General features: G+C 40.7%; 1 protein-coding gene across 2 annotated transcripts in view; it reads left to right on the forward strand.

Moving 5' to 3' along the window:
• mrvi1 (murine retrovirus integration site 1 homolog) overlaps positions 1-22,838 on the forward strand; it is a 66,909-nt gene extending 44,071 nt beyond the window's left edge. For both annotated transcript variants that reach the window (XM_061882915.1, XM_061882925.1), the window contains 7 exons: positions 9,856-10,009; positions 10,219-10,268; positions 10,377-10,511; positions 15,548-15,612; positions 16,127-16,249; positions 17,062-17,187; positions 22,156-22,838. In XM_061882915.1, the coding sequence (XP_061738899.1) occupies positions 9,856-10,009; positions 10,219-10,268; positions 10,377-10,511; positions 15,548-15,612; positions 16,127-16,249; positions 17,062-17,187; positions 22,156-22,318 (816 nt within the window). In that variant the 3' untranslated portion in view covers positions 22,319-22,838. The remainder of the gene's footprint in view (positions 1-9,855; positions 10,010-10,218; positions 10,269-10,376; positions 10,512-15,547; positions 15,613-16,126; positions 16,250-17,061; positions 17,188-22,155) is intronic.
• Positions 22,839-24,973: the final 2,135 nt, after the last annotated feature.

Consider the following 24,973-nt stretch of genomic DNA (forward strand, 5'->3'; position numbering starts at 1 on the left):
AGAACTGAAACTCTATCAGCTCGGCTATCTATGAGGCAGCAGCCCAAAGAATCGGCTTCAAGAGCAAGAACCATCAAGACTGGTTTGATGAAAACTCGGACACCATCCATGTCCTGTTGAAGGATATGCACAGAGCACACAGGGCAACCCTAGAGAACCCTTCATCCAGTAGCGCCAGGCAGAAATGGCAGAGAGCTCGAGGAGAAGTGCAAAGGGCTGTTAGAAGGATGCAGAATGAGTGGTGGAGAAAAAAGGCACATGAGATTCAAACCTTTGCCGATAAAAATGACATGCACAACTTCTACAACGCTGTCAAGAAGACCTACGGCCCAACAAACCACTGCATCACTCCCCTGAAAACAGCAGACGGCCTGTGTACCTTGAAAGACCAACCTAGCATCCTGCTGAGATGGGCGGAACACTTTAGCACCCTGTTGAATCAGGAATCTGATGCAGACCCCACTGTTCTGGATGAACTGCTTACATTTCCCGTCATGCACAATCTGGAGGAGCCCCCAACCTTCCTGTAGGTCCGATCAGCTACCCGCTCCCTCAAAAACAACAAATTCCCCGGTAATGACAACATCCCGGCTGAACTACTGAAGCAAGGAGGATACTTCTGCACAAGAGCATCACAAAAGTCTGGGCTGAAGAGAATGTCCCACAACAATGGAGAGACGGCAATGTAGTCACTATCTACAAGAACAAGGGTGACAAGGCTGTCTGTGGCAACAGTAGGGGCATTTCACTCCTTGCTGTTGCCGGTAAAGTTCTGGCAAAATTGATGCTCCAGAGGCTGATTAATAAGTCGATTCTGCCTGAATCACAGTGCGGGTTTAGAAAGAGTAGGAACACAGTGGACATGATTTTCACAGCTAGACAGCTGCAGAAAAAATGTAGGGAACAACAGCAGGACCTATTCATGGCCTTTGTCGACCTCTCCAAAGCCTTCGACACTATTCAGAGAGAACTTTTATGGGAAGTCCTCCTCAAGTGTGGCTGTCCCATTAAGTTTGTTAACATCCTCCGTCAGTTTCATGATGGAATGACTACTCGAGTGATCATAGGAGGTCAAGAGTCTGCCCCCTTCCCTGTACATACAGAAGTAAGGCAGGGGTGTGTACTAGCACCAGTGTTTTTCAACATCTTCTTGCTATGTGTTACCAAGCTCTCCACAAGGAGATCGAAGACAGCAGTGGTGTGACAGTGGACTTTCGTAGAGATGGCAACCTCTTTAATATCAGGAGGCTTCAGGCTACCACCAAACTGCAAAGGGAGAGAATTGTTGAGTTGCAGTACGCAGATGACTGTGTTCTTGTATCTCACAGCCCACAAGACCTCCAGTCTGTTCTTGCTGCTGCGGTGAGAGCGTACAGCAGGATGGTACTGACCGTCAACACCAGCAAGACGGAAGTAGGCTGCCAGTGGAGCTCCAACAAGCCATCTACATCTCCTGTCTTCACTGTTTCTGGAGAACAAATAGCAGTCGTTCCATCCTTCCGATACCTGGGGAGCATTCTTTCTTGTCACAACACTGTTGATAGTGAGGTCCAGAACAGGATTAAGCAGGCAGCGGCAGCTTTTGGGAGACTCAGGCGTCGGGTCTTCCAAAACAAGAACCTCCATCTCCACACAAAGGTCTCTGTCTATCAAGCCATCTGCCTCACTACCCTCCTCTACAGATGTGAAGCCTGGGTAACTTACAGCCGCCACATCAAGGTCCTAGAGCAGTTCCACATACGTTGCCTACAGCGCATCCTGGGGATTACATGGTGTGATCGTGTGCCTCATTCTGAAATACTCTCAAAAACCAACTGCAGGAGTATTGAGGCCATGATCACCCTGCACCAACTACGATGGCTGGGCCACGTAGTAAGGATTCCCTCAGACCGCCTGCCTTGCAAAGTGCTATACGGCTAGCTACACCATGGTCGTCGCTCTGCTGGAGGGCAGAAAAAAACGATAGAAAGACCAGCTGAAGTCTGTACTAAGGAAGTGTAAAATCAGACCTGAGGCCCTGGAGGGTGTGGCTGCTGATCGTAACACCTGTCGTCAGCTGTGCCTGGATGGCACCCGCCTGCTGGAGGAGGATTGGACAGCCAGGAGACAGGAAAAAAGACTCAGGAGTAATACACCTACAGTTGCCGTTTCCACCAACACATTTACATGCCCTACCTGTAGTAGGATTTGTGAATCCAGGATAGGGCTATTCAGCCACCTACGAACTCACCGATAGAAGTGGATGTCATCATCGGACTCGATGGACAACCATAAGCAAGTGTGTGTGTATGTGTGTGTGTGTGTGTGTGTGTGTGTGTTTGTGTGCGTGTGTGTATGTGTTTGTTTCACAACACATTCTACCTGATTTAATTGGCAGATGGCCCACAAGAAAATATTTAAAAAAATGCTGCATTAATTATTCATTTTTAAATGGTAAAACTGTTCAATATTGCACACACCTCTAAACAATAATATTAGCACTGATGGTAATGTTAACACAACATGAGAAGTGTACAATGTGGTCCACCATTTCATTTAAAACTTTCAATACTATATTATTTTGGTAGCACAGTTCAGAGCCAAAATATATGATGAAAAATGCAAATGTAGGGATTTCAAACCTGTAAAGAGGTGGCACCAAACTACTACTCCCCAAGCAATTCAAGTCACAGCTTGTCTTCCTGTCATTCACTGATCGTATCTTACGCGCAAATATTTTATCTAACAATTAATTTTGAAAAATGTTGGTCATTATATTCAGTTGTCTTATACTTGGGTTAATGCTGTATGGCAGGGGTACCAAAAGTTGGGTCTATGGGCATAATGTGGCCTGGAGAGTTGCTTAGTTTTGTCCACCAAAATTGTAAACCATATTCATAGTGACCTATTTCAAGCTGACACAATCATTGATGGCATGTCCGCAAGACTAACTACTGTAATACTGTACTATTCATGTTATTTGCACTAATTAAAGGAACTTTATTATTCAAATTTGGGCTATTTGTGTTTCAAGCTTAAAATTACATATTTTTACTTTGGCCATTGGAGGAAAACGTTTGGGCACCCCTGCTGTAAGGGATAACAGAGAGCAATTTGCCTGGGGTCAGCTAGTAGAGCTGTGGTGAGGCTGGGTCAGTATTCATTTCAGGATCATGTTTTCAACTAAATGTGTTAATTACATCTTCTAGCAGCTATGGTGACCCTGAGCTTTAGATAGATAGCACTTTATTGATTCCTTCAGGAGAGTTCCCTCAGGAAAATTCAAATTCCAGCTGCAATGAACAGATTTGAGATATAATTCAAAAAGTAAATAATGCAAGACCCGTTTCCATATGAGTTGGGTAATTGTGTTAGATGTAAATATAAACTGAATACAATGATTTGCAAATCCTTTTCAACCCATATTCAACTCAATGCACTACAAAGACAAGATATTTGATGTTTAAACTCATAAACTTTATTTTTTTTTGCAAATAATAATTAACTTAGAATTTCATGGCTGCAACACGTGCCAAAGTAGTTGGGAAAGGGCATGTTCACCACTGTTTTACATCACCTTTTCTTTTAACAACACTCAATAAAGGTTTGGGAACTGAGGAGAGACATTTTTGAAGCTTTTCAGGTGGAATTCTTTCCCATTCTTGCTTGATGTACAGCTCAAGTTGTTCAACAGTCCGGGGTCTCTATTGTTGTATTTTAAGCACTGGATTCAATGGAAGACAGGGCTGGACTACAGGCAGGCCAGTCTAGTACCGGCACTCTTTTACTATGAAACCACGCTGTTGTAACACGTGGTGGGGCATTGTCTTGCTGAAATAAACAGGAGCGTCCATGATAACGTTGCTTGAATGGCAGTATATATTGCTCCAAAACCTGTATGTACCTTTCAGCATTAATGATGCCTTCACAGATGTGTAAGTCACCCATGCATTGGGCACTAATACACCCCCATACCATCACAGATGCTGGCTTTTGAACTTTGCGCCTATAACAATCCGGATGGTTCTTTACCTCTTTGTTCCTGAGGACACAAATGTCCACAGTTTTCAAAAACAATTTGAAATGTGGACTTGTCAGACCACAGAACACTTTTCCACTTTGCATCAGTCCATCTTAGATTATCTCGAGTCCAGAGAAGCCGGCGGCGTTTCTGAATGTTGTTGATAAATGGCTTTCGCTTTGCAAAGCAGAGCTTTAACTTGCACTTACAGATGTAGCGACAAACTGTATTTAGTGACAGTGGTTTTCTGAAGTGTTCCTGAGCACATGTGGTGATATCCTTTAGAGATTGACGTTGATTTTTTGATACAGTGCAGCCTGAGGGATCGAAGGTCACCATCATTCAATGCTGGTTTCCCGCCATGCCGCTTACGTGGAGTGATTTCTCCAGATTCTCTGACATTGTTGATGATATTATGGACCGTAGATGTTGAAATCCCTTAATTTCTTGCAATTGCACTTTGAGAAACGTTGTTCTTAAACTGTTTTGACTATTTGCTCACGCAATTGTGGACAAAGGGGTGTACCTCGCCCCATCCTTTCTTGTGAAAGACTGAGCATTTTTTGGGAAGCTGTTTTTATACCCAATCATGGTACCCACCTGTTCCCAATTATCCTGCACACCTGTGGGATGTTCCAAATAAGTGTTTGATGAGCATTCCTCATCTTTATCAGCATTTATTGCCAACTTTCCCAACTTCTTTGTCACGTGTTGCTGGCATCAAATTCTAAAGTTAATGATTATTTGCAAAAAAAAAATGTTTATCAGTTTGAACATCAAATATGTTGTCTTGTAGCATATTCAACTGAATATGGGTTGAAAATGATTTGCAAATCATTGTATTCCGTTTATATTTACGTCTAACACAATTTCCCAACTCATATGGAAACAGGGTTTGTAAATAATGGGGGTATATGTTATCGTTTTGCATTCCCTGTCATCCTAGTATCCCCCTGCCCCCAGAGAGGAGTTGTACAGTCTGATGACATGAGGGACCAATTAGTTTTTGAGTCTATTAGTCCTGCACTTGGGATGAAGCAGTCTAGCACTGAACAGGCTCCTCTGGCTACTGATAATGCTATGCAGAGGGTCACTGGCATCATCCATGATGCGCACCTAGTTTTTCTATGGTAGATTTTAAGTCATTTTAAATGTAACATTGTATGTATCCATCTGTTTTCTATGGCTTGTCCCTCTCGGGGTCGTGGGACATTGTATGTAAATAATAATATTTTGACACTGTAAAGTTCCCCAGGGGATTGACAGAGACACTTCTGCTTGCTTAAAGGGGAACATTATCACCAGACCTATGTAAGCGTCAATATATACCTTGATGGTGCAGAAAAAAGACCATATATTTTTTTAACCGATTTCCGAACTCTAAATGGGTGAATTTTGGCCAATTAAACGCCTTTCTGTTTATCGCGCTGGAGGCGATGACGTCAGAATGTGACGTCGCCGAGGTAATACAGCCGCCATTTTCATTTTCAACACATTACAAACACCGGGTCACCGTTTTTTTGACTATTTTTTGGAACCTTGGAGACATCATGCCTCGACGGTGTGTTGTCGGAGGGTGTAACAACACTAACAGGGAGGGATTTAAGTTGCACCACTGGCCCGAAGATGCGAAAGTGTCTGCCGCCAGACCCCCATTGAATGTGCTGGAGTGTCTCCACATTTTACCGGCGATGCTAAGGCAGACATGGCACAGAGATGTATGGATAACCTGTAGATGCATTTGCAACTATATTACGTTTCCTTCCACCCACATTTAATGCGAAAAAAACACTTACCAATCGACGGATTTAAGTTGCTCCAGTGTCAAAAGATGTGAAAGTCCTGATCGTTTGGTCCGTACATTTTACCGGCGATGCTAACGCAGCTATTCGGCCATGCTATGGCTATGAATAGCGTCAATAGCTATTCGCTCAATAGCTTCAGTTTCTTCTTCAATACTTTCATACTCCAACCATCTGTTTCAATGCATGCGTAATCTGTTGAATCGCTTAAGTCGCTGAAATCCGTGTCTGATTCCGAGCTAATGTCAGTATATCTTGCTGTGGTATTCCCATTGTTTGTTTACATTGGCAGCACTGTGTGACGTCACAGGGAAATGGATAGTGGTTTCTAAGATAGCGAAAATAAGGCACTTTAAAGCTTTATTTAGGGATATTCCGAGACCGGTAAAATTTTGAAAAAAACTTCAAAAAATACAACAAGCCACTGGGAACTGATTTTTATTGTTTTTAACCCTTTTGAAATTGTGATAATGTTCCCCTTTAAAAGTAGTTGCTCTTTGTGTTGCCCCATTTTTTGTTTGTTTGTACTGTCATTTTTACTATTGGTCGAGTTCTTTTTGTTGTGGGATTTAAGTTTGCAACAATTCAGTTGAGAAGGGATTCATACGGCCCCATTCCTAGGTAGGTCTCACGTGGGAGGAAGAGGGGGGTTGATCATTCATTCAGTCTGCTGAAAATGATGGAAAGTGCTGCTCTACACAGCAACAGGCGCTGTGGTCAAAGTTGGAATTGTCACGAAACACATTTAAAGATATTTAACACTCTACTACCATCTGTCGGCTAAAGTGGATAGGGCACACCCTAATTCATCATGTTTCATGTGTCAGGTAAACCGTGACGAATGGGGCCATGGGAATCCCCTTCCTAATGTACATTTAACTCTTAATTGCTCAGGGTGTGTAGGCTGCAGTTACCCCAAACTATTAAACTCATAGAGGGCCACAAAATATACACCTGCAGGCAACGTGTTTGACATATGAATTGATTAACGTGGAACCTGTTATGTTTTTGGACATCGCAACTTGCCGTGGTTGTGGGCAATGCATGATGGGAATCCGGATGTTGTGTCGTTGTATTGAAGTGCGACTGAAATAAAGACACGCTAAGAAATAGCTCCGTGCCGTCTACTTAATGGGTCGTAGACAAACTTACAAATAATAGGAACATACATAACAAGTGGCGACGAGGATGGGATTGAGATCCCACGGGCGCGGTATGTTTGGATTGTGTGTGTGTGGTCAAGTTTTATGAGTGGCGGTGATTTACTGAAGAGAAGCTAACGCGGCTAGTTAGCATTTGGCGCGTCACAGCCTGCGTCTGTTGTGAACAGCGCGAAGAAAAAAAAAAAGAGAAGAGGAGACGCGTGACATCGCCGGAGGGAGGACCCGTCTGAGGAGGAGGAATTGTCAGAAGATATTGCTTATAACCAAGAGCCTGAAAAGAAAATGGCAGGAGTTGTTGGCAATATTGGCCCTTTTGATGAGCACGTGGAACAGTGGAGTGCATATGCAGAACGTTTTGACTATTTTGTATTGGCAAATGACATTGCTAATGATAAAGTAGTACCCACATTTTTGTCTTTGATGGGTCCAAAGACATATAATTTGTTGCGTTACCTGCGATGCATCCCCGTATGGAGTGGGGGCGGTCATTTCACATTTAATGCCGAACGGGGTAGAGAAGCCCATAGCATTTGCATCACGGACCTTGAACAAAGCAGAGACTAACTATGCTCAGATAGAGCGGGAGGCGTTGAGCATCGTCAATGGGGTTCGCAAGTTCCATCAGTACCTGTATGGGAGACAGTTTACACTGCTGACGGATCACCGACCCCTGACGACCATCCTGGGGTCGCACACTGGGTTACCCTCACTTGCCGCGAGTCGCATGCAGCGGTGGGCGTTGCTTCTGTCGGCTCACTCGTATGACATCAAGTATCGCAAGGCCGACCTGCACGGCAATGCCGATGCACTGTCCAGGTTGCCTCTTCCTATCACCAGGCCTGAGCCACGGGCAGCAGAAATATGTTACTTCAGTCAGGTGGATGGTGCGCCAGTTTCTGCTGCTCATGTGAGGAGGGCCTCTCGCACGGACCCTGTCCTGTCTGCGGTGATGGACATGGTGATGGGGGGTAGATCAGGTGGCGATGCCCCCAGTATTCAACCTTATCTCTCCAGGAGAGCGGAACTGTCTGTGCAATCTGGTTGCTTACTGTGGGGGAGGAGGGTGGTTATTCCCCATCATTGCGTAAATCTGTTCTGCAGCAGCTCCATGCAGGTCACAGTGGAATAGTTCGAATGAAGGAGATAGCAAGGAGTTACTTCTGGTGGCCAGGAGTGGACAGAGAGATAGAGACTACCGCCAAAACCTGTTCCTCATGCCAAGAAGTTAGGAAGGCACCCCAACTAGCTCCTCTACATCCCTGGGAGTTTCCCGAAGAACCATGGCAACGGGTGCACATTGATTTTGCAGGACCTGTAGAGGGTTGTATGCTCCTTTTGTGTGTGGACGCCCACAGTAAGTGGCCGGAAGTGGCCATAATGAAAACCACTACCACTACAAAGACGATTGAGAGGCTGGGTGAGATTTTCAGCCGGTTCGGTTCTCCTCTTCAGTTGGTCTCAGATAACGGGCCACAACTGGTGTCACAAGAAATGACTACCTTCCTTGAAGCAAATGGCGTACAACACATTCGATCCGCACCATTTCACCCTGCGACCAACGGTCTGGCTGAAAGGTTTGTGCAGACCATGAAGAAAGCTTTGAAGACATCTCAAGAGCAAGGATCATTTCATCAGAGATTGCATAGATTCCTGTTGAGCTATAGGAATACCCCCCATGCCACTACTAAAGTTTCCCCCGCTTCTCTGATGTTCAAAACAAACCTTCGAACAAACTTTGACTTTCTGAAGCCGACAACGGTGAAGGATATTGTTCAGCATCAACAGGAGAAACAGATTCAACAAAGAATGCAGAAGGCTAAAGAAAGAGTCTTCTTTCCGGATGAGCCAGTGTTATCAAGGAACTACAGTACTGGCCCCCGATGGGTCCCTGCCACTATAGTCAAGCAATCTGGTCCTGTCTCTTACACCGTCAGTACTGCTGCTGGACCGGTATGGAAAAGACACATCGATCAACTTCTTCAGGCGACAGCATCGGCCCCCAACCAGCCGTCGGTGGATACTCCGAACGAGTTAGAGTTCAGCGCACCCCATCTCCTGCTCCCACCACCCCAAAGAACAATGGAATATACTGGTGAGACTTCTGCTTTTGACTCTTCACTACAAGATCCTGTGATGGATGTTCCAACACGCACGGCTGTTCCAGAGTCACCCAGCGGAGACCGTAAGACTGAACATTCTGTTGAGCCCCGTTATCCGGTAAGAGAACGCCGTCCTCCAGAACGCCTGAATTTATAGACTCTATGTTTAGAGACCAACCCAAACCAACTGGGGCAGAATAATCCCCATGGGTGTGGTCACGGGGTGAGGCCGTTTAACCTCATCTCAGAGTTATGTTGGGTAACTGTTACCAAACAATGTAAAAAAAAAAATTAAAAAAAAATTGGTGAAGTGCCCATGATACAGTTGAGTTATGGTGTTTTGCTATAAGGATTTTGTTGTTCGGGGGGGGATTTTTTTCTAAGGGGGGAGGAGATGTTATGTTTTTGGACATCGCAACTTGCCGTGGTTGTGGGCAATGCATGATGGGAATCCGGATGTTGTGTCGTTGTATTGAAGTGCGACTGAAATAAAGACACGCTAAGAAATAGCTCCGTGCCGTCTACTTAATGGGTCGTAGACAAACTTACAAATAATAGGAACATACATAACAGACCCCGACTTAAACAAGTTGAAAAACTTATTCGGGTGTTACCATTTAGTGGCCAATTGTACGCAACATGTACTGTACTGTGCAATCTAATAATAAAAGTTTCAATCAATCAATCAATCAATCAAAAAAAACATATTGTACATCGAATGCATGTACGTGTTATGAGTTAAAAACAGTACATCCAAATATCATTATTTTCACCCTATTTTTTTGCAACAGGAAAAACGCATGAGCAAGGCTACCGAGGTCATGATGCAATATGTCGAAAATCTCAGGAGAACGTATGAAAAAGACCACGCTGAGCTAATGGAGTTTAAGAAGCTGGCCAACCAGAACTCCAATCGCTCCTATGGAGGGTCTGTAGAAACTGGAGGTAAACACAGGGAAAACATTGCAGGTTGTGATCTCACTTCAAATATATTTAAAATGCACTCTTAGATTTTAATTCAAATTTATGTGGCGTTCATCATTATGCGTTGCTGCATTCTGACAAAATTGGTTACCTAGCACTGCAGCTCAAAATAGCTTTGGCAGTTAAGTAATTATGTTCTAAAATGGTGTACTTTGTGTTTCGTCATAAAGATGATGGAGTTCCTCGGCCATCAAGATCTATGTCGCTCACTCTTGGAAAGGTAACGTTGTTCTGTATATAAAAATAGCCTAACTGTTAAAATAAATCCCTGTACCAATTTCCAGTGCAGAGCTTGTGTGACACTAACAATGTGTTATGTGGCCTACAGGCCCTGCCCAGGCGCAGAGTGAGTGTTGCTGTGGTGCCCAAGTTTAACCTCCTGAACATCCCGGGTCAGACGCTACCCATAGTCGGCCCCAACATGCCATTAGCTTCCATGCCTGGTGCCGCTCTTCCTGCCTTGGTGAGTCCTCACCTCAACTGCATAGAATAACATTTCATTGCACTGCATCATTTTTTTATACACTTTAGAATTTCCAGATCTTATTTTCTACAGTGTTTTGCTCCCCCAATTGTATCCATTTCGCCTTTGAAATGTAGCTGAAGTTAGAGTACCTGTTGTTTTCTTTATTTTTACTATACCGTCATTTTTCACTCACACTTCTACAATCACAGCTTTAAACAACACAAATTGGACAAATTTACATAGAGTGGGCCAAAAAAGTATTTAGTCAGCCACCGATTGTGCAAGTTCTCCCACTTAAAATGATGACAGAGGTCTGTAATTTTCATCATAGGTACACTTCAACTGTGAGAGACAAAATGTGAAAAAAAAATCCAGGAATTCACATTGTAGGAATTTTAAAGAATTTATTTGTAAATTATGGTGGAAAATAAGTATTTGGTCAACCATTCAATGCTCTCACTGATGGAAGGAGGTTTTGGCTCAAAATCTCACGATACATGGCCCCATTCATTCTTTCCTTAACACGGATCAATCGTCCTGTCCCCTTGACAGAAAAACAGCCCCAAAGCATGATGTTTCCACCCCCGTGCTTCACAGTAGGTATGGTGTTCTGGGGATGCAACTCAGTATTCTTCTTCCTCCAAACACGACGAGTTGATCCATCCATCCATCCATTTACTACCGCTTATTCCCTGTTGGGATCGTGGGGGGCGCTGGTGCCTATCTCAGCTACAATCAGGCGGAAGGCGGTGTACACCCTGGACAAGTCACCACCTCATCGCAGGGCCAACACAGATAGACAGACAACATTCACACTCACATTCACACACTAGGGCCAATTTATTATACCAAAATGGATACATGGATGATACAGCAGAGGATTGGGAGAATGTCATGTGGTCAGATGAAACCAAAATAGAACTTTTTATTAATATGATACAATTATATTATATCATGAACGAATTTAATTGATTTATTTCGGTGTCTGCTGCCGCTTATGTTTTCTTTATTTTTCATAGAGTAGATATACATTATTATGACATATAATATTGTGACAGGTCTCCAGCCGTGATCGTGCGGGTTACATGGACCATCGATGCAAGACGCATTGTAGCAGGTTTGACTCTTGTTTATTGTTTCAATAAACATGTTTTGGTTCCAGTCGGTCGCGCCACTTTCTAGCCCGACCTCCTTTCCTGCTCGTCTCGGCGCGCCTTTCGGTGGCCGGTGGCTGCGTCTTCCGCGGGGGCTCATCTTCCTCTGGGTCGTTCTCGTCGTCTTTGTTGTCTGTCGTTTCCTCTCCCACTTCTGCCATGATTGCTCTTCCTTCTCCCCTTTTATGCTGCAGCAGAAGATGCAGGGATCGAGAGCAGGTGTGCCGTTTACGCACCTGACTCTGATGGCTGCAGTGTCGCTGGAGGCGTGCCCCGCCTGTCCGCTCTGCTGCATGCTCCGCCTCCTGGCCGCCATCTTGGGCAGGACCTCTGTTTGTCCTAGCCTGCTGTCGGCTCGTCGGCTCCGTCTCTCCACAAATATATTATATTATATTATACAACACAATACGATATATTATATTCTAATATAGTGTATCATATTTAGGGCTATCAAGTGATTAACTTTTTAATCAGATTAATCACACACTGGAACTGTGATTAATCCTGATTAATTACAGGTTATTATTTGCTTGCAAAAATAAAATTTGCTTAAGAAAATACCCCAACACTTAGATACAAATGCAATTTTGTAGTCAGAATGTCATACCGCAACATTTTTTTTTAATGTTCTACAGAACTGCAAGTCATTGATATGCTTAAAACTTGGTGACACTGAGTATAGTAAGAATTAAGTTTACAGGTAGCACATTTTCTCAGACCACCAGCCAAACTCATCGTCTTCACCCCTACCAGCGTGGTGATTGATTTGGCCTTTTTTTGTGAAATGCCACTATTTGACTCAAACTTAAATTGAATGAAATGCATGTTTTAGAGCAATATGAATATGCTACATCTAGAACAAATTGCCGAACAACTTAAGTTTAATTAAAAAAAAAAATCTAAATAAATAAATATAGTCCATAAATAAAACTATATGCTGCTTAACTTCCGGTTGGGTGTTGGTGTTGCCTGGTGGACAACAAACCAGTCAAAGTTTCCATTGGTTTTTCAGTCTCAGAGCAGCATGCTGTTTAACATCACATATCCACCATCATGGGCAATAGAAAAAATGTGATGGCAAATAATGAACTGCGCGTTGAAGACATAATTATTCACCTTTTTCAGCCACATATTTTCGTTTTCCATATAAAATTTTAGTTTTGCACCCTTTTCTTTTCTTCTTTCTTCCTAGGGTAAATGTTACGTTGCTGCTCGTATGCTGAGCATCAGTTTCGGCGTCATTCCTGTCAGCCTTGCTTTTCTGTTTTCGTCTGTTTAGTTTTCTTTCGGCGTCTTTGTCGCACACGGCAATGCCTTAATTGAGATGAGCCGAATTCTGTGTTGTAAAGATCACATGGGAGAGTGCTGTCAGCTCATTGGTTCCGGAACAGGTAAGGGCTGCTGCCTTATCGTAAAATGCAGTATAAAGAGTATTGTCATGCAGTAGTTACATGAATTTTTCAAAGACAGTTTGTTTTCACACGGTAGTACGGGACAAAGTGCATCCCTTTGCAGATTGATAAAGGTCACTACACGATTCCATTTTTCAAGGGAAGGTTGGTAACCCGAGCCAAAATAGTTTGTTGTCCTCTGTTTGCTGTCCATGTTGCATTCATGCTAGCGGCGCCATCCTCACATTCATGTTTCGCTTTAACATGCTATTTTAAACTTGATATGTGCCAATAATAAGACAGTTTATCGCTGCAATACTAACTAATTACCTCATTTTAATCTTCTGTCAGAGTTTGTTTTGAAGGTCGCAGAACACACCGCTCTAACTATATTATATATTAGATTATGATGTAATATTATATTATTGTATATAATATTGTATTATATTATATTATAATATTATATTAGTTCACATCTGCAGTCCCCTCCAAGGTTTCTCATTGTCATCCCATTGGGTTGAGTTTTTTCTTGCCCTGATGTGGGATCTGAGCCGCGGATGTCGTTGTGGCTTGTGCAGCCCTTTGAGACACCCGTGATTTAGTTATATATAAGTAAACTTTGATTGATATATTATACTCTACATTATAAGATAATAAATTATATATTTTGTTATATATTATTGTACTATATTATAATATAATATTATGTACAGTATTATATTAGTTCTATATTAAAATGGAATATAATATTGTGTTATATTGTATTATGTATTATAATATAAGATATATTATATATTATAATAATGTATTTCCTATATGGAATAAACTTATTTAACGCCATTAAAAAAACACCAGCAGACACCAAAATAATTTAATGGAATTTGTTTGACTCAGTACCTTAAGTCTATCAACAGTTACAAAATTACAAAATGATGTACATATCTTATCTTTCTAACAAACTGTGCCAGTTTGCGCAAACATTCTAAACGTGCTAAATATAGATGCAAAACAGCGGCCACAGAACAGTTTTAATCTTTTTGATGAATCACATTGTGAATGCTATAAAAAACTTTTTTCAAAATATATGTTTTTGCATCTGCTCACCATCACAACAACGCAACGCCTCCCAAAACATACATTCAGCGTGCTAAAAATAGGTTCTGTTGTGTAGATTGCACTTCTATATAGCCCAAAAAAGGTTGTAGATATTATGTGTGTGTGCTGAATGGCAACAACATGATGAAATGCCACAGGTTGGATCATATGACACCCTTAATGCAGAGGGAAATTAGTTTCTTCATGGTGATTTAAATAGGGCGGGACAAGCCGTAGAAAATGGATGGATGGGTTTGCACCACTTATGCACTTTTTGCACTGGTCTTCAGTTGAACGTGCACTCTTAGTAGATCACATGCAACACACTCACGAATAGACAAACATAGACCCAATAATTAAACTTCAAAAAAGGTCAAAAGCATGCTACTATGAACATTCCAATCCATTATTTATAAGTGTTAAAATGTTCAGATATTGTGTTATTAAAAACAATGGAAATTATGTTTCGGGTAAAGAACAACAGCCTTCCAGCTTTTATTCTTAGTATTTGGAATTAAGAGGAGAACACAATAATTTACGGAGGATATTGATTTTTGAAATAGGTAAAGTGAGAACAAATGGTTGAACAAGCTCAGTGATGAGTTGAATACATACAGTTCTTTGTTAAGGTGTGAGAAAACCTTGAAAGGTGAAATATATTTTTCATTTTTTATTTATTTATTATTTCCCCTCGGGGATTAATAAAGTATGTCTGATTCTGATTCTGAATGTAAAATTATAAATTATAGTAACAATTAATTTCATCCCATTGATTAATTCAACTTTGATGTTCCAGGCAATCTAATTTTCAGTAAATGTATAAGATGGGCAAATATAAGCTTCAGCCTATTCCTTTTTCGGTCATGCTTTTTCTTTTTTTTGTGTGTGTAAATGTGTATGATTGTTAAATATGTATAATGTGTCCTGTTAAACTGGTGACACGGCCCTGCGATGAGGTGGCGACTTGTCCAGGGTGTACACCGCCTTCCGCCCGATTGTAGCTGAGATAGGCGCCAGCACCCCCCGCACCCCAAAATTAAACAAGCAGTAGAAAATGGATGGATGGATTGAAACTGGTGACACAAAATGGTTGATGGTTGATTATATGACCGAAATAAACTTATTTCATTCACTCAATAGTACGCAAAATGTGCCATTTAGTACTTGTTATCTGGATCTTCGATTTTAGTACATCAGGCCCATAAGTATTGTACACTTAATTTTCTGACCTGATGGCCCAGCTTCCCACTTGTCTTTCATGCAAAATTGCATTTGTATCTGACCTGATACACCCTCCATGTTTTGTTATCCTTTGTTTACCGCAATGAAGAAAGTATGTGAAATTGTGTTTGCAGAGGAGAATGTTATAATGAAAGCACTTCCCCCCTTGCAGAATGAAGCGAATGATGCGAAAGGAAACTCATCACCAGATTCCCCACAACAGACGACAACTGATTGGTAGGTTGTGAGCGCACACACACTCAGATAAATGCACACACACACACACACACACTGTACAGTGCATGCACACAACACTATTTGATGTGAAAGGTCACTAATTTGTCCGTCAAACAATGGTGCAAATATTCCTGAAAAAGTATTTTATGTCGCAGAGAAACTTTATCTTGTTTGTGTGACCTAAGGATGGGATGTGGCAAAGCTTGAGAAAGGTGGAAATGAAAGGAAGAATGTCATCAAATCTTACAGCGGTTGCTATCCTGGCTCATAATCTAAACACAAGCGTTTGACTAAATCCAGAGTCAGCGCTCCAGTCACATCCTGGTCACAGTGGAAGAGCAGTAGTGGACTGCGAATAGACGACCAATAACAAACTTTGTATTCTCTCTGCCAATCAGCCTGTGTTGCGGTTCATCAGGTCCATGTTGTGATAGACGCACTCTAACAATGTTTTGCCACAATATTGCCAATGTGCAAGGCCTTAACTGTACTTTTCCTATCTGAAACAATGCAGTGGAAAGAACTTGACGGAGCAGGAAGGCGAGGCAGCCAAGCCTGCAGTCAACCTCGAGGAGATCAGAGCTGAGATCAGGGCAGAGCTCAAGGCAAAGCTGGAGGAAGAGGCGTACAATAAAGGGTGAGGCCCATGCACTGCTCTTGATAACTATACACATGAGCACCATTACGGCTGCTAGACGGTCATGTACCGTGGAGTTAGAAAGTGATGACGCCATTTCAAACTTTTAATGATGCATCCAACCTGTATGATGTATTTGGAAATGAAAGCAGCCATAAACCAAGAAAAGGGACACTGTGCAAACACTAAAATTCCTTTGTTTAAGCCTTCCTTCTTTTTAAGGAGGAGCCTGTCAGCAAAGACCATGTTTTTTTGTGTGTCAGACTGTTTCTTATTCAGCATAAGAAAGTGTGTGCACACTTTTTACGGGTAGTCTAGACTTGACGTCGTTATCATGGAGACACATAGAGTTCAAAAAGCTTCAGCTATCTGGCAGACATCTGCAAGTTTTGGATCCAAATCGACTGATCTTTTGAGCAGTCCATAAGTTCCTCCACTTTGACAAAAGCTCCTTTTCTATATGAACAATAATAGCGCTAAAGTTGGATATTACAGTTATCGTGTTCTGTTGGAGATGTTAAAAGTTGCTTTGCACCAAAAAAAACTTTTAAAACTGTTGCCAAAAGTAAGTAAGTCTACAATATACAGCAGCTATTTTTTCTGTTTCAAAAGGTTTCCTCCAAACTGAAATGTCAAGTAGTCATATTCTTTTAGGTTGTATTGTTGTCTTTTCATTTTATATCACAGCAACAGAGCTGAAGGTTCACTTTCACTTTTCAATTTGACTGGATGCATTTTTGATTGATACAAATATTATTTCAGTGTGTACTGTTTGAGCATACTGGTAAATAAAATGAATATCTTCATTGTAGCTACCAAGAAGGACTAAAGCAAAACAAAGCCATCCAGGAAGAAAAGAAAGTGGAGGAAGCTGCAGAGAAGTTGTTGGAATCCAAAATTAGGGATGAAGAAAGTGGAAAAAAGATGGAAACAAACAGGTACGCAAAATACATGCAATGCATTTGTCATGCTATACAACACACAGAAGTATGTACAGTTGTACAACATATAGCAAGGGTCTCAAACGCAACTGGATGTAGCGTTGGAGTGAGGCTGGTAAAATCCATTTTAACCATGTGACTAAATATAGTAACCATGAGCTATGGTAAGCCATAAGTCATTATAAAGATAACATTTAATGTAAAAATGTTATATTTTGACACTGCTTGCTTATGGAAAGTTGCCTTTTGTGTTGCCTGATGTGTTGTTGTGCTGTCATTTTTGTTTGTTGCACATTTACTGTAGCTAGCGTCCAGTGCGATTTGAGCAGTTTTTGGCAAATTATTTGAAAAGGTAATTAATTATAATTAATCTTTACTTTGTCAAAAAAGTAGTTGATTAATTAACGGAACTACTCTTTAATACATTTAATAATTACTAAGGGAATTAATAATTGTTTATGTATATACATATATATAAAGAGGGAGAGAGAGAAAACGAGAGAGAGAGATTGGCCAGCCCAATCAGCATTCTTCAGACCTACTGACTGATGCCACTTGCTTTAACTTTGGCACAATTTCTTCTTTCCTGTCCTGAGTCATGACCCCCACTTGCATGTGCTCACAGGGCCCTATTTTCTCATGTGCCTAAGTGACAAAGTTGCGCAACTGTGCGGATTCTGAATCCCTCGACTTAAGTCTAGTAATGCATGCCTTCATCCGAGACGCAATATGGGCGTTATCTGTTGAATCTCATCGTCTGTGTATTTTCCCATCGACTTAACTACTTTTGTTTTTACGCGCCTCTGAGGTTGGAAGGTGAAACATTATAGTGCACTTAACGTTTGAATGCAGTGTACACAACACATTATAAAATGATAAAAAAAAGTTCCAGAAAACTATCAAATCTATTCTTATCGTCTTAATTGACACACCTGGAAACATCAATTGAGATGAGTTTAAAAGAAATAGGAATGAGAACACAAGAACCATAATGCTACTCTGAACAATCAAAATGCACATCAGTGTCTTGTCATTACAACCACAGAAGAAGGCTCCCATGCGTTATTCTGTGTTTGAACATCCTGGCTGTTCAATGCCTACAATTTCATTGGGAGCGTGATCATATGTGACCATTTAATCAAAAATACATAGATAATGTAACGTCCATCAATTGATTCGATTGATTTTTTGACAGCTAATATCAAACTGTCAGCTGTCATTCTCCAACTTTCGCGTCCACACAGACAAACAAGACACACACATACACACGCACACACACACACACACACACACAGTTGTCCATGCAAGCTCCTCTGACCTGTCACAGCTTCACGAGCAGTTGTACTACACCGAATCAAACATCACAAATCCCATCAGGGTTGTTACGATAACAAGTAAACAAAGTTGTATCTACAGATTATTATTCACATCCAGCCAGAAAGAAGACACTTTTGTAGCGTGCATATACACACTATATCACCATGACAACACACAAAAGGACAGCCTGAATGGATACAGATTTTTCAAATGTAAGCGTTATCATTTTAATGGATTTCAGTGACTTTTACAAGTGTTTGTGATACTCCGTGGTCCATGATTTTCACGCAACCAAGAAAGAAAGTTGTCATGGCAAAAGTCTGTCTCGTTTGTAATGTACCCGCCTTCTTTCCCGACTTACTGTAAGCACTTTTGCGGAGTGGGTGTGTTTGCTTATGTCTGGATGAGAGAATACAAATAGGAGGAACGTGCATAACTTCATGCTCGTAGTAAACCACTCACGGTCAAACAAGCAAATAGGACTCACACTGACCATTTGTGCTTCAGCCCGTTTGCTTGCCCCATCACTTCTATTACTGCTCTCATTAATTACTTGCAAGAGGATGAATTATTTGGACTATTTAGGTTTGTTACAGGCTGTGTTTGGTGCTGTTGGTCTTGATCCCCCAGAGATCAGGCGAAGTGCAAGTAAAAGCCCAGTTATTAGGAAAAATACAACAAAACTAGTGGGTCTGTGTTTGTAAAGATACAATTTGGTGCCAGATGACTTTGGGATCCACAAGAGTTGATACGGTAAACGCAGGTCAGATGAATAAGAAGGGGCAAGGCCATAAAGACATTTCAAAACTAATAATACCGTCAAACTTTCAAATTCACCCTGAAGATGACAGGGAGCCAACGCAGCGACTTTAGAACTAGTGTAATGTGCTCCCGCACTCTGGTTCTCGTCAGCACGCATGCTGCTGAGTTTTGTGATAATTGTAAACTTCTGTTATTTTTTTGGGGAAGAGCAGAGAGCAGGACATTACAATAACTAGGGCTGCAAATCTTTGAGTGTCCCACAATTCGATTCAATATCGATTCTTGGGGTCGCGATTCGATTATAAATCGATTTTTTCAATTCAACGCGATTCTCGATTCAAAAACGACACTTTTCCGATTCAAAACGATTCTGTATTCATTCAATACATAGGATTTCAGCAGGATCTACCCCAGTCTGCTGACATGCTAGCAGAGTAGTAGATTTTTTTTTAAAAAGCTTTTATAATTGTAAAGGACAATGTTTTATCAACTGATTGCAATATTGTAAATTTGTTTTAACTATTAAACGAACCAAAAATATGACTTATTTTATCTTTGTGAAAATATTGGACACAGTGTGTTGTCAAGCTTATGAGATGTGATGCAAGTGTAAGCCACTGTGACACTATTGTTCTTTTTTTTTATTTTTATAAATGTCTATTGACAATGTCAATGAGGGATTTTTAATCACTGCTATGCTGAAATTATAACTAATATTGATACTGTTGTTGATAATATTCATTTTTGTTTCTCTACTTTTGGTTTGTTCTGTGTCGTGTTTGTGTGTCCTCAATTGATCTGTTTATTGCAGTGTTGCTGGGTCAGGTTTGGTTTTGGAATTGGATTGCATTGTTATGGTATTGCTGTGTATTGTTTTGTTGGATTGATTACAAAATAAAAAATAAATAAATAAATAAAAATCAATTTTTAAAAATGAGAATCGATTCTGAATCGCACGACGTGAGAATCACGATTCAAATTCGAATCGATTTTTTCCCACATCCCTAACAATAACCCAAACGACAGAAAACAAAAACTTCCTATAGCATCTACATGTTACATAAAACATCCGTCTGTGAGATAAGTGTATTTAATAAAATGTATGGTCTGTTCTACTACATCAAAAGTGACGCTCAGATGCAGCAGAACCAACACTGTGAGCTTTTTATTATCTGTGTAATATTATTCCATTTAATAACTTGACCACATTGCACGCATGCATGGGGGTGCATGCAAATTAGCCAAATATGCAGAACTTTTAAGTGTTAAGAATTTGGTCTAAGCATAGTATAATCGGCAAAGGTGTTTTTTTACCATAGTAGCAGTTTTAACCTACCCTGAATACTTTCTGCACATTGTTGGCTTCTTGGATGTTGTCAACAATAGCTGTGTTTCCATTGTCACTAAAAAAAAAGGAAATTGAAACAGTCATATTGGAAAAAAACTCTGTGTTTTCTCCAGACGCTTCGACGCACACCCGCTGCCTTCGTCTTCAATTGACACGCGGCAACAGTAGTGGTTGCAATTGTAATAACAGCTCCAAAACCTTGAAATCACAAAGATTCCTCAAAGTGAAGTCCCGCAGGACAAGATTTTTACCAGAATTAGGGCTCATGACACAAAACACCCTTTTTTGGAATTTGGCCTATCATTCACAATCCTTATGTAAGACAAGAACACATATGTTATTCTTTTTTTTGTGTTTTCCAAATATTAAATACATTCGATGAAAAGTCTGCTTACAATGGAGCCATTCAATTCTCCCCATAGAGCCCCCAAAACACATCCAAACACCTCCCTTAAGGTTTTATATACATGATATAAGTATATGTGTAATGTAGTAATGGGCACATTTATGATAACATTTATTATTTATGTAATTTGTTTTTTTTAAGCATATGCGGCGCACTCATTTCAAAAACTCATCACAACATTCGTATTTTTTTGCAACATCACTGATTACTGTTTACTGCAGATTTTATGAGAGCTAAGAAACATAATAAAAATCCACTTACTGTACACGGTCTGCTGTCATGAGGATGCCGACTGCTAAAATATTTTTATATTCCTCTTTAGATGAAAAATATCTCATAATCCTTGCGAAGAAAAGGGGGTGGAACAGAGTGTCTTTTCATGACGTTCTCGCCATTACCAAGTCTAAATTGGCTGGCAAAGTGCACCAACATCTTAATTTCCCCTCGGGGATTAATAAAGTACTTCTGAACTTGTCGAATTCCATCCTTGTCTTTCTACTATCCAGGTAAGAGACATGATTTATGATCTAAAATAAACTTTTATTGGATTTTATTAATGGAATAGAGGACCTCCCATTGGCTCTGTTGTAAGCACTTTTCTTTTCGTTTATTTAATATTTAGAATGCATTAAAAAAAGGTAACATCGGTCACGTCTTTCATATTAATTTTGAACGATATGCAAAATTCCAAATAAGTGCATTTCCCCTTTAATGGAAGCACCTACAAGTCGAAAATGTACGTTGTCAAAATTTTTGAGGTATCGCTTTTATTTTGCAGAAAAACTGCAATGGGAACGTAGCTACACAGATTGCCCATTGAGTTCAGAGGTTTTTTTGACTGTTCCATTCCAAATAAACTGCATATCTTCATGTCGGCTACTGTTATGATGTTGCTATCATCCAACAAGTGTTACTGATAGAACCATAGGAGGCCATGTGAACAACGCCTTTGGTGACAGAGACAAAGACAAACTCCTGCTATGTAAGAAACCTTGAACACAACAGAGACAGTGTGTGGTTGAGTTGGGTTGATGGACAGAGAAGACAGAGCCAGAGCCAATATATTTTTAACATACACATTCCTAGTACAGTATTATGAACGTTAAAACTGAGTATTTTTCCCACTTAACAGGAGGATGGAGGAAGTCATGGTTCTTCTGTGCCGCATCTGCCCCAAAATTCCATGGAGTAAACGACTTCTCTGGGTGGTCCTGCTGGTTTTTCTGGTTATGTGTTTGGTTATCAGCATTTTCACCTTCTTCAGTGACTACTACAACAGGCGTGAGGACACATAAGAACAAAAGTCAAGGCAAAAACACAATGTTTGAGCCAAAGAATTGTTGTTTCCGTTGATGTATGAATCCATGACACGGTAGCTTTGACAAGGAGGGATAGAAATAACTAAACACAAGAGTTACTACTGTTACTTATAGGGACCAAATACACTTCTGGTACTTGTGAATACAATGACTATAGCACTCTTGATATTAAGTACTGCAGTAGATTACAGTATGTCTCAGGTCAAATAATATATAAAAAGACTCTGAGTTATCACTAGCTGATTTAAAGCTATAGAACATCAGTTTTTAATATTATTTATATGTTATGTATTTGAAACATTTCAAAATACAAACTTAGTTGTATAGACTGCAATATTTCCTTGCAATCTGATTTGGATTTATGCTATTTTGAATTGCATCTTCAGAGCACTGAGAGATGTTGCAATATCTTCTTTGTCACATGCGTGTCTACTTGTGCTGTCAACTCTGCAGAGATTCGCTCTGACACTTCACCTTGAAATAAAGGTTTGTTAAAAAAATGCAATGTCTTTTTTATTGATATGCTGTATGTTAAGCTCAGTAAATTGTACTTCCTTATATTAGATATCCATTCTTTATTGAAGTAGTTAACGTATACAATGATAATGCAATGCTTACAAAAAGAGGGGGGTATGGAAACATTTTCTAGGCTCACTTATCTAAGCTAAGCCCGAAGTGACTGCACTCCAAAGACAGTAAGAACTCAACTTGTTGAAAGAAACATAGTGAGTATGGCTTCCTGTTCTTAGTGCACCATACTCATGGAAAGGTTGGTCCTGCTAGAGGGCCGTGTCCGCCAGTTAGAGTTGAGTAACATTGTAACTTTTGACGCCGCTGACACGTTTGCGAGCATTATTTGTAGAGAGCAGATAGCCCAGCTTGTAGTAGCCCTAAGCGGCCTACAAGCCACTGTGAACCGGTTAACACACATAACAGATATAACCCTTTGGCTTGTCCTATACCCCAGTCTAGAGGACACCACAACTTCACTGGACCATACATCTTAGTAAACCAGCCACAATTAAGTGTATTTCCGCTAGTCTTAAAGAGCTGACTCGCAAAAGGCCTTATAAAGATGTATGACAGGCTAATCGCACCACTAGCTACTAATTGTACACAACAGATCCAATAACACTAGGGTAATACAGTCAAATATTACAAAGAGAATCATAGACAGGACTTGTAATCTCACCAGAAACATGGCTTAACATTGAGTACTTGTTTCGGCATTGTGGACAGTTATAGCAGATAAGACTAACTTAAGTGGCTGGTTAGTTTTTGTAGATAATTGACCCTCTTTCTGGGGCAAATTGAGCTTGCTGAGGAGGAACGGCCTTCACCCAAACCGCGAAGGCACCATCACTCTTTCTAGAACAATAAATTACTGTTTGAGTCACACTTGACTAACTACACTAGAGCAAGCTTAGACACAGGCTATTACAGTGTCTGTTAGCCCGGGCGAATTTCAGTTAAAGTACCAGTAGAGTGGAAAAAACTAATTTCCTCTATTTTGAAGCTATTATCATATATATGATCTATGACACTAAAAGACTCATGAAGTTTGCGAATAAATAGATATGATCAAAATGGTATTAATCTCACAGAGATTCCCGAGCCATTTTGAAAGATAATGCGTATAAAGTACTAAATGGTCAAGCTCCATTTTATCTTGCTGATTGTATTGTACCATATGTCCTGGCCAGAAATCAGCGTTCTAAAAAATCCGGCTTATTAGTGATTCCCAGAGCCCAAAAAAAGTCTGCGGGCTATAGAGCTTTTTTCTATTCTGGCTGCAGTACTCTGGAATGCCCAACTTACTAGTAACTGTTAAAGATGTTACCTCAGTAGAAGCATTTAAGTATCATCTTAAAACTCATGTATACACCATAGCCTTTAAACAGACTCCTTTTTTTTGTAGACCAGTTGATCTGCCATCTATCTTTTCTGCTCTGCCGCCCTCTTCTGTATGGAGAAGGTATCAGATGGCCACGGGTCAGTTTCCACGGAAGAGGCAGTAGCTTTTCCAAGTCGGGACCCGAGATGGACCACTCCTTTGTGCATCAGTTCGTGACCTCGCTGAGCTGCTGTTTTGTCTACTTGTAAGAAGATCCCTTGCTGACTTCTTTATGGACTGGGCTCTCACATCCACTTGGCATCCATTGTACCATGTGGGATCGGAGCCGAGAATGTCATTGTGGTTTGTGCAGCCCGTTACGGCCGCTTCAGACACACCAGGCACCAAGAAATGGGGGCGGGGTTTGTTTACAAAGCAGCCAGCCTGAAAGCGGGTGTCGAGGACATAAGTGAAAGCAGATTTTTACAACAAAGTTGTGAGATTGTAGTTTTGTTTGTTTCCTTAATCACTTTTCCGTTGATTTAGCTTGATTGTAAAAAATATCAATCGAGGAGGTGGTCTGAGAAGTGAAAGAGGAGCGGCATTCATATGTTTTTAATATTCAGTGTTTTATCCTTCATACTGTAGTTACTATTGCAAATCCCACATTCTTTATTTTCATGTAGCCTCAAGTTCATTGTTTGTCACTCATTCTGTAAAAAAAAATTAAAATTCCATTCTGTTGTTTGAGATGGTCTGTCATAACATGTTTAGCATTCAATCAGAAATTATTGTGA

The sequence above is a fragment of the Nerophis ophidion genome, linkage group LG02 (assembly GCF_033978795.1).
Source record: "Nerophis ophidion isolate RoL-2023_Sa linkage group LG02, RoL_Noph_v1.0, whole genome shotgun sequence".
Taxonomy (NCBI): Eukaryota; Metazoa; Chordata; class Actinopteri; order Syngnathiformes; family Syngnathidae; genus Nerophis; species Nerophis ophidion.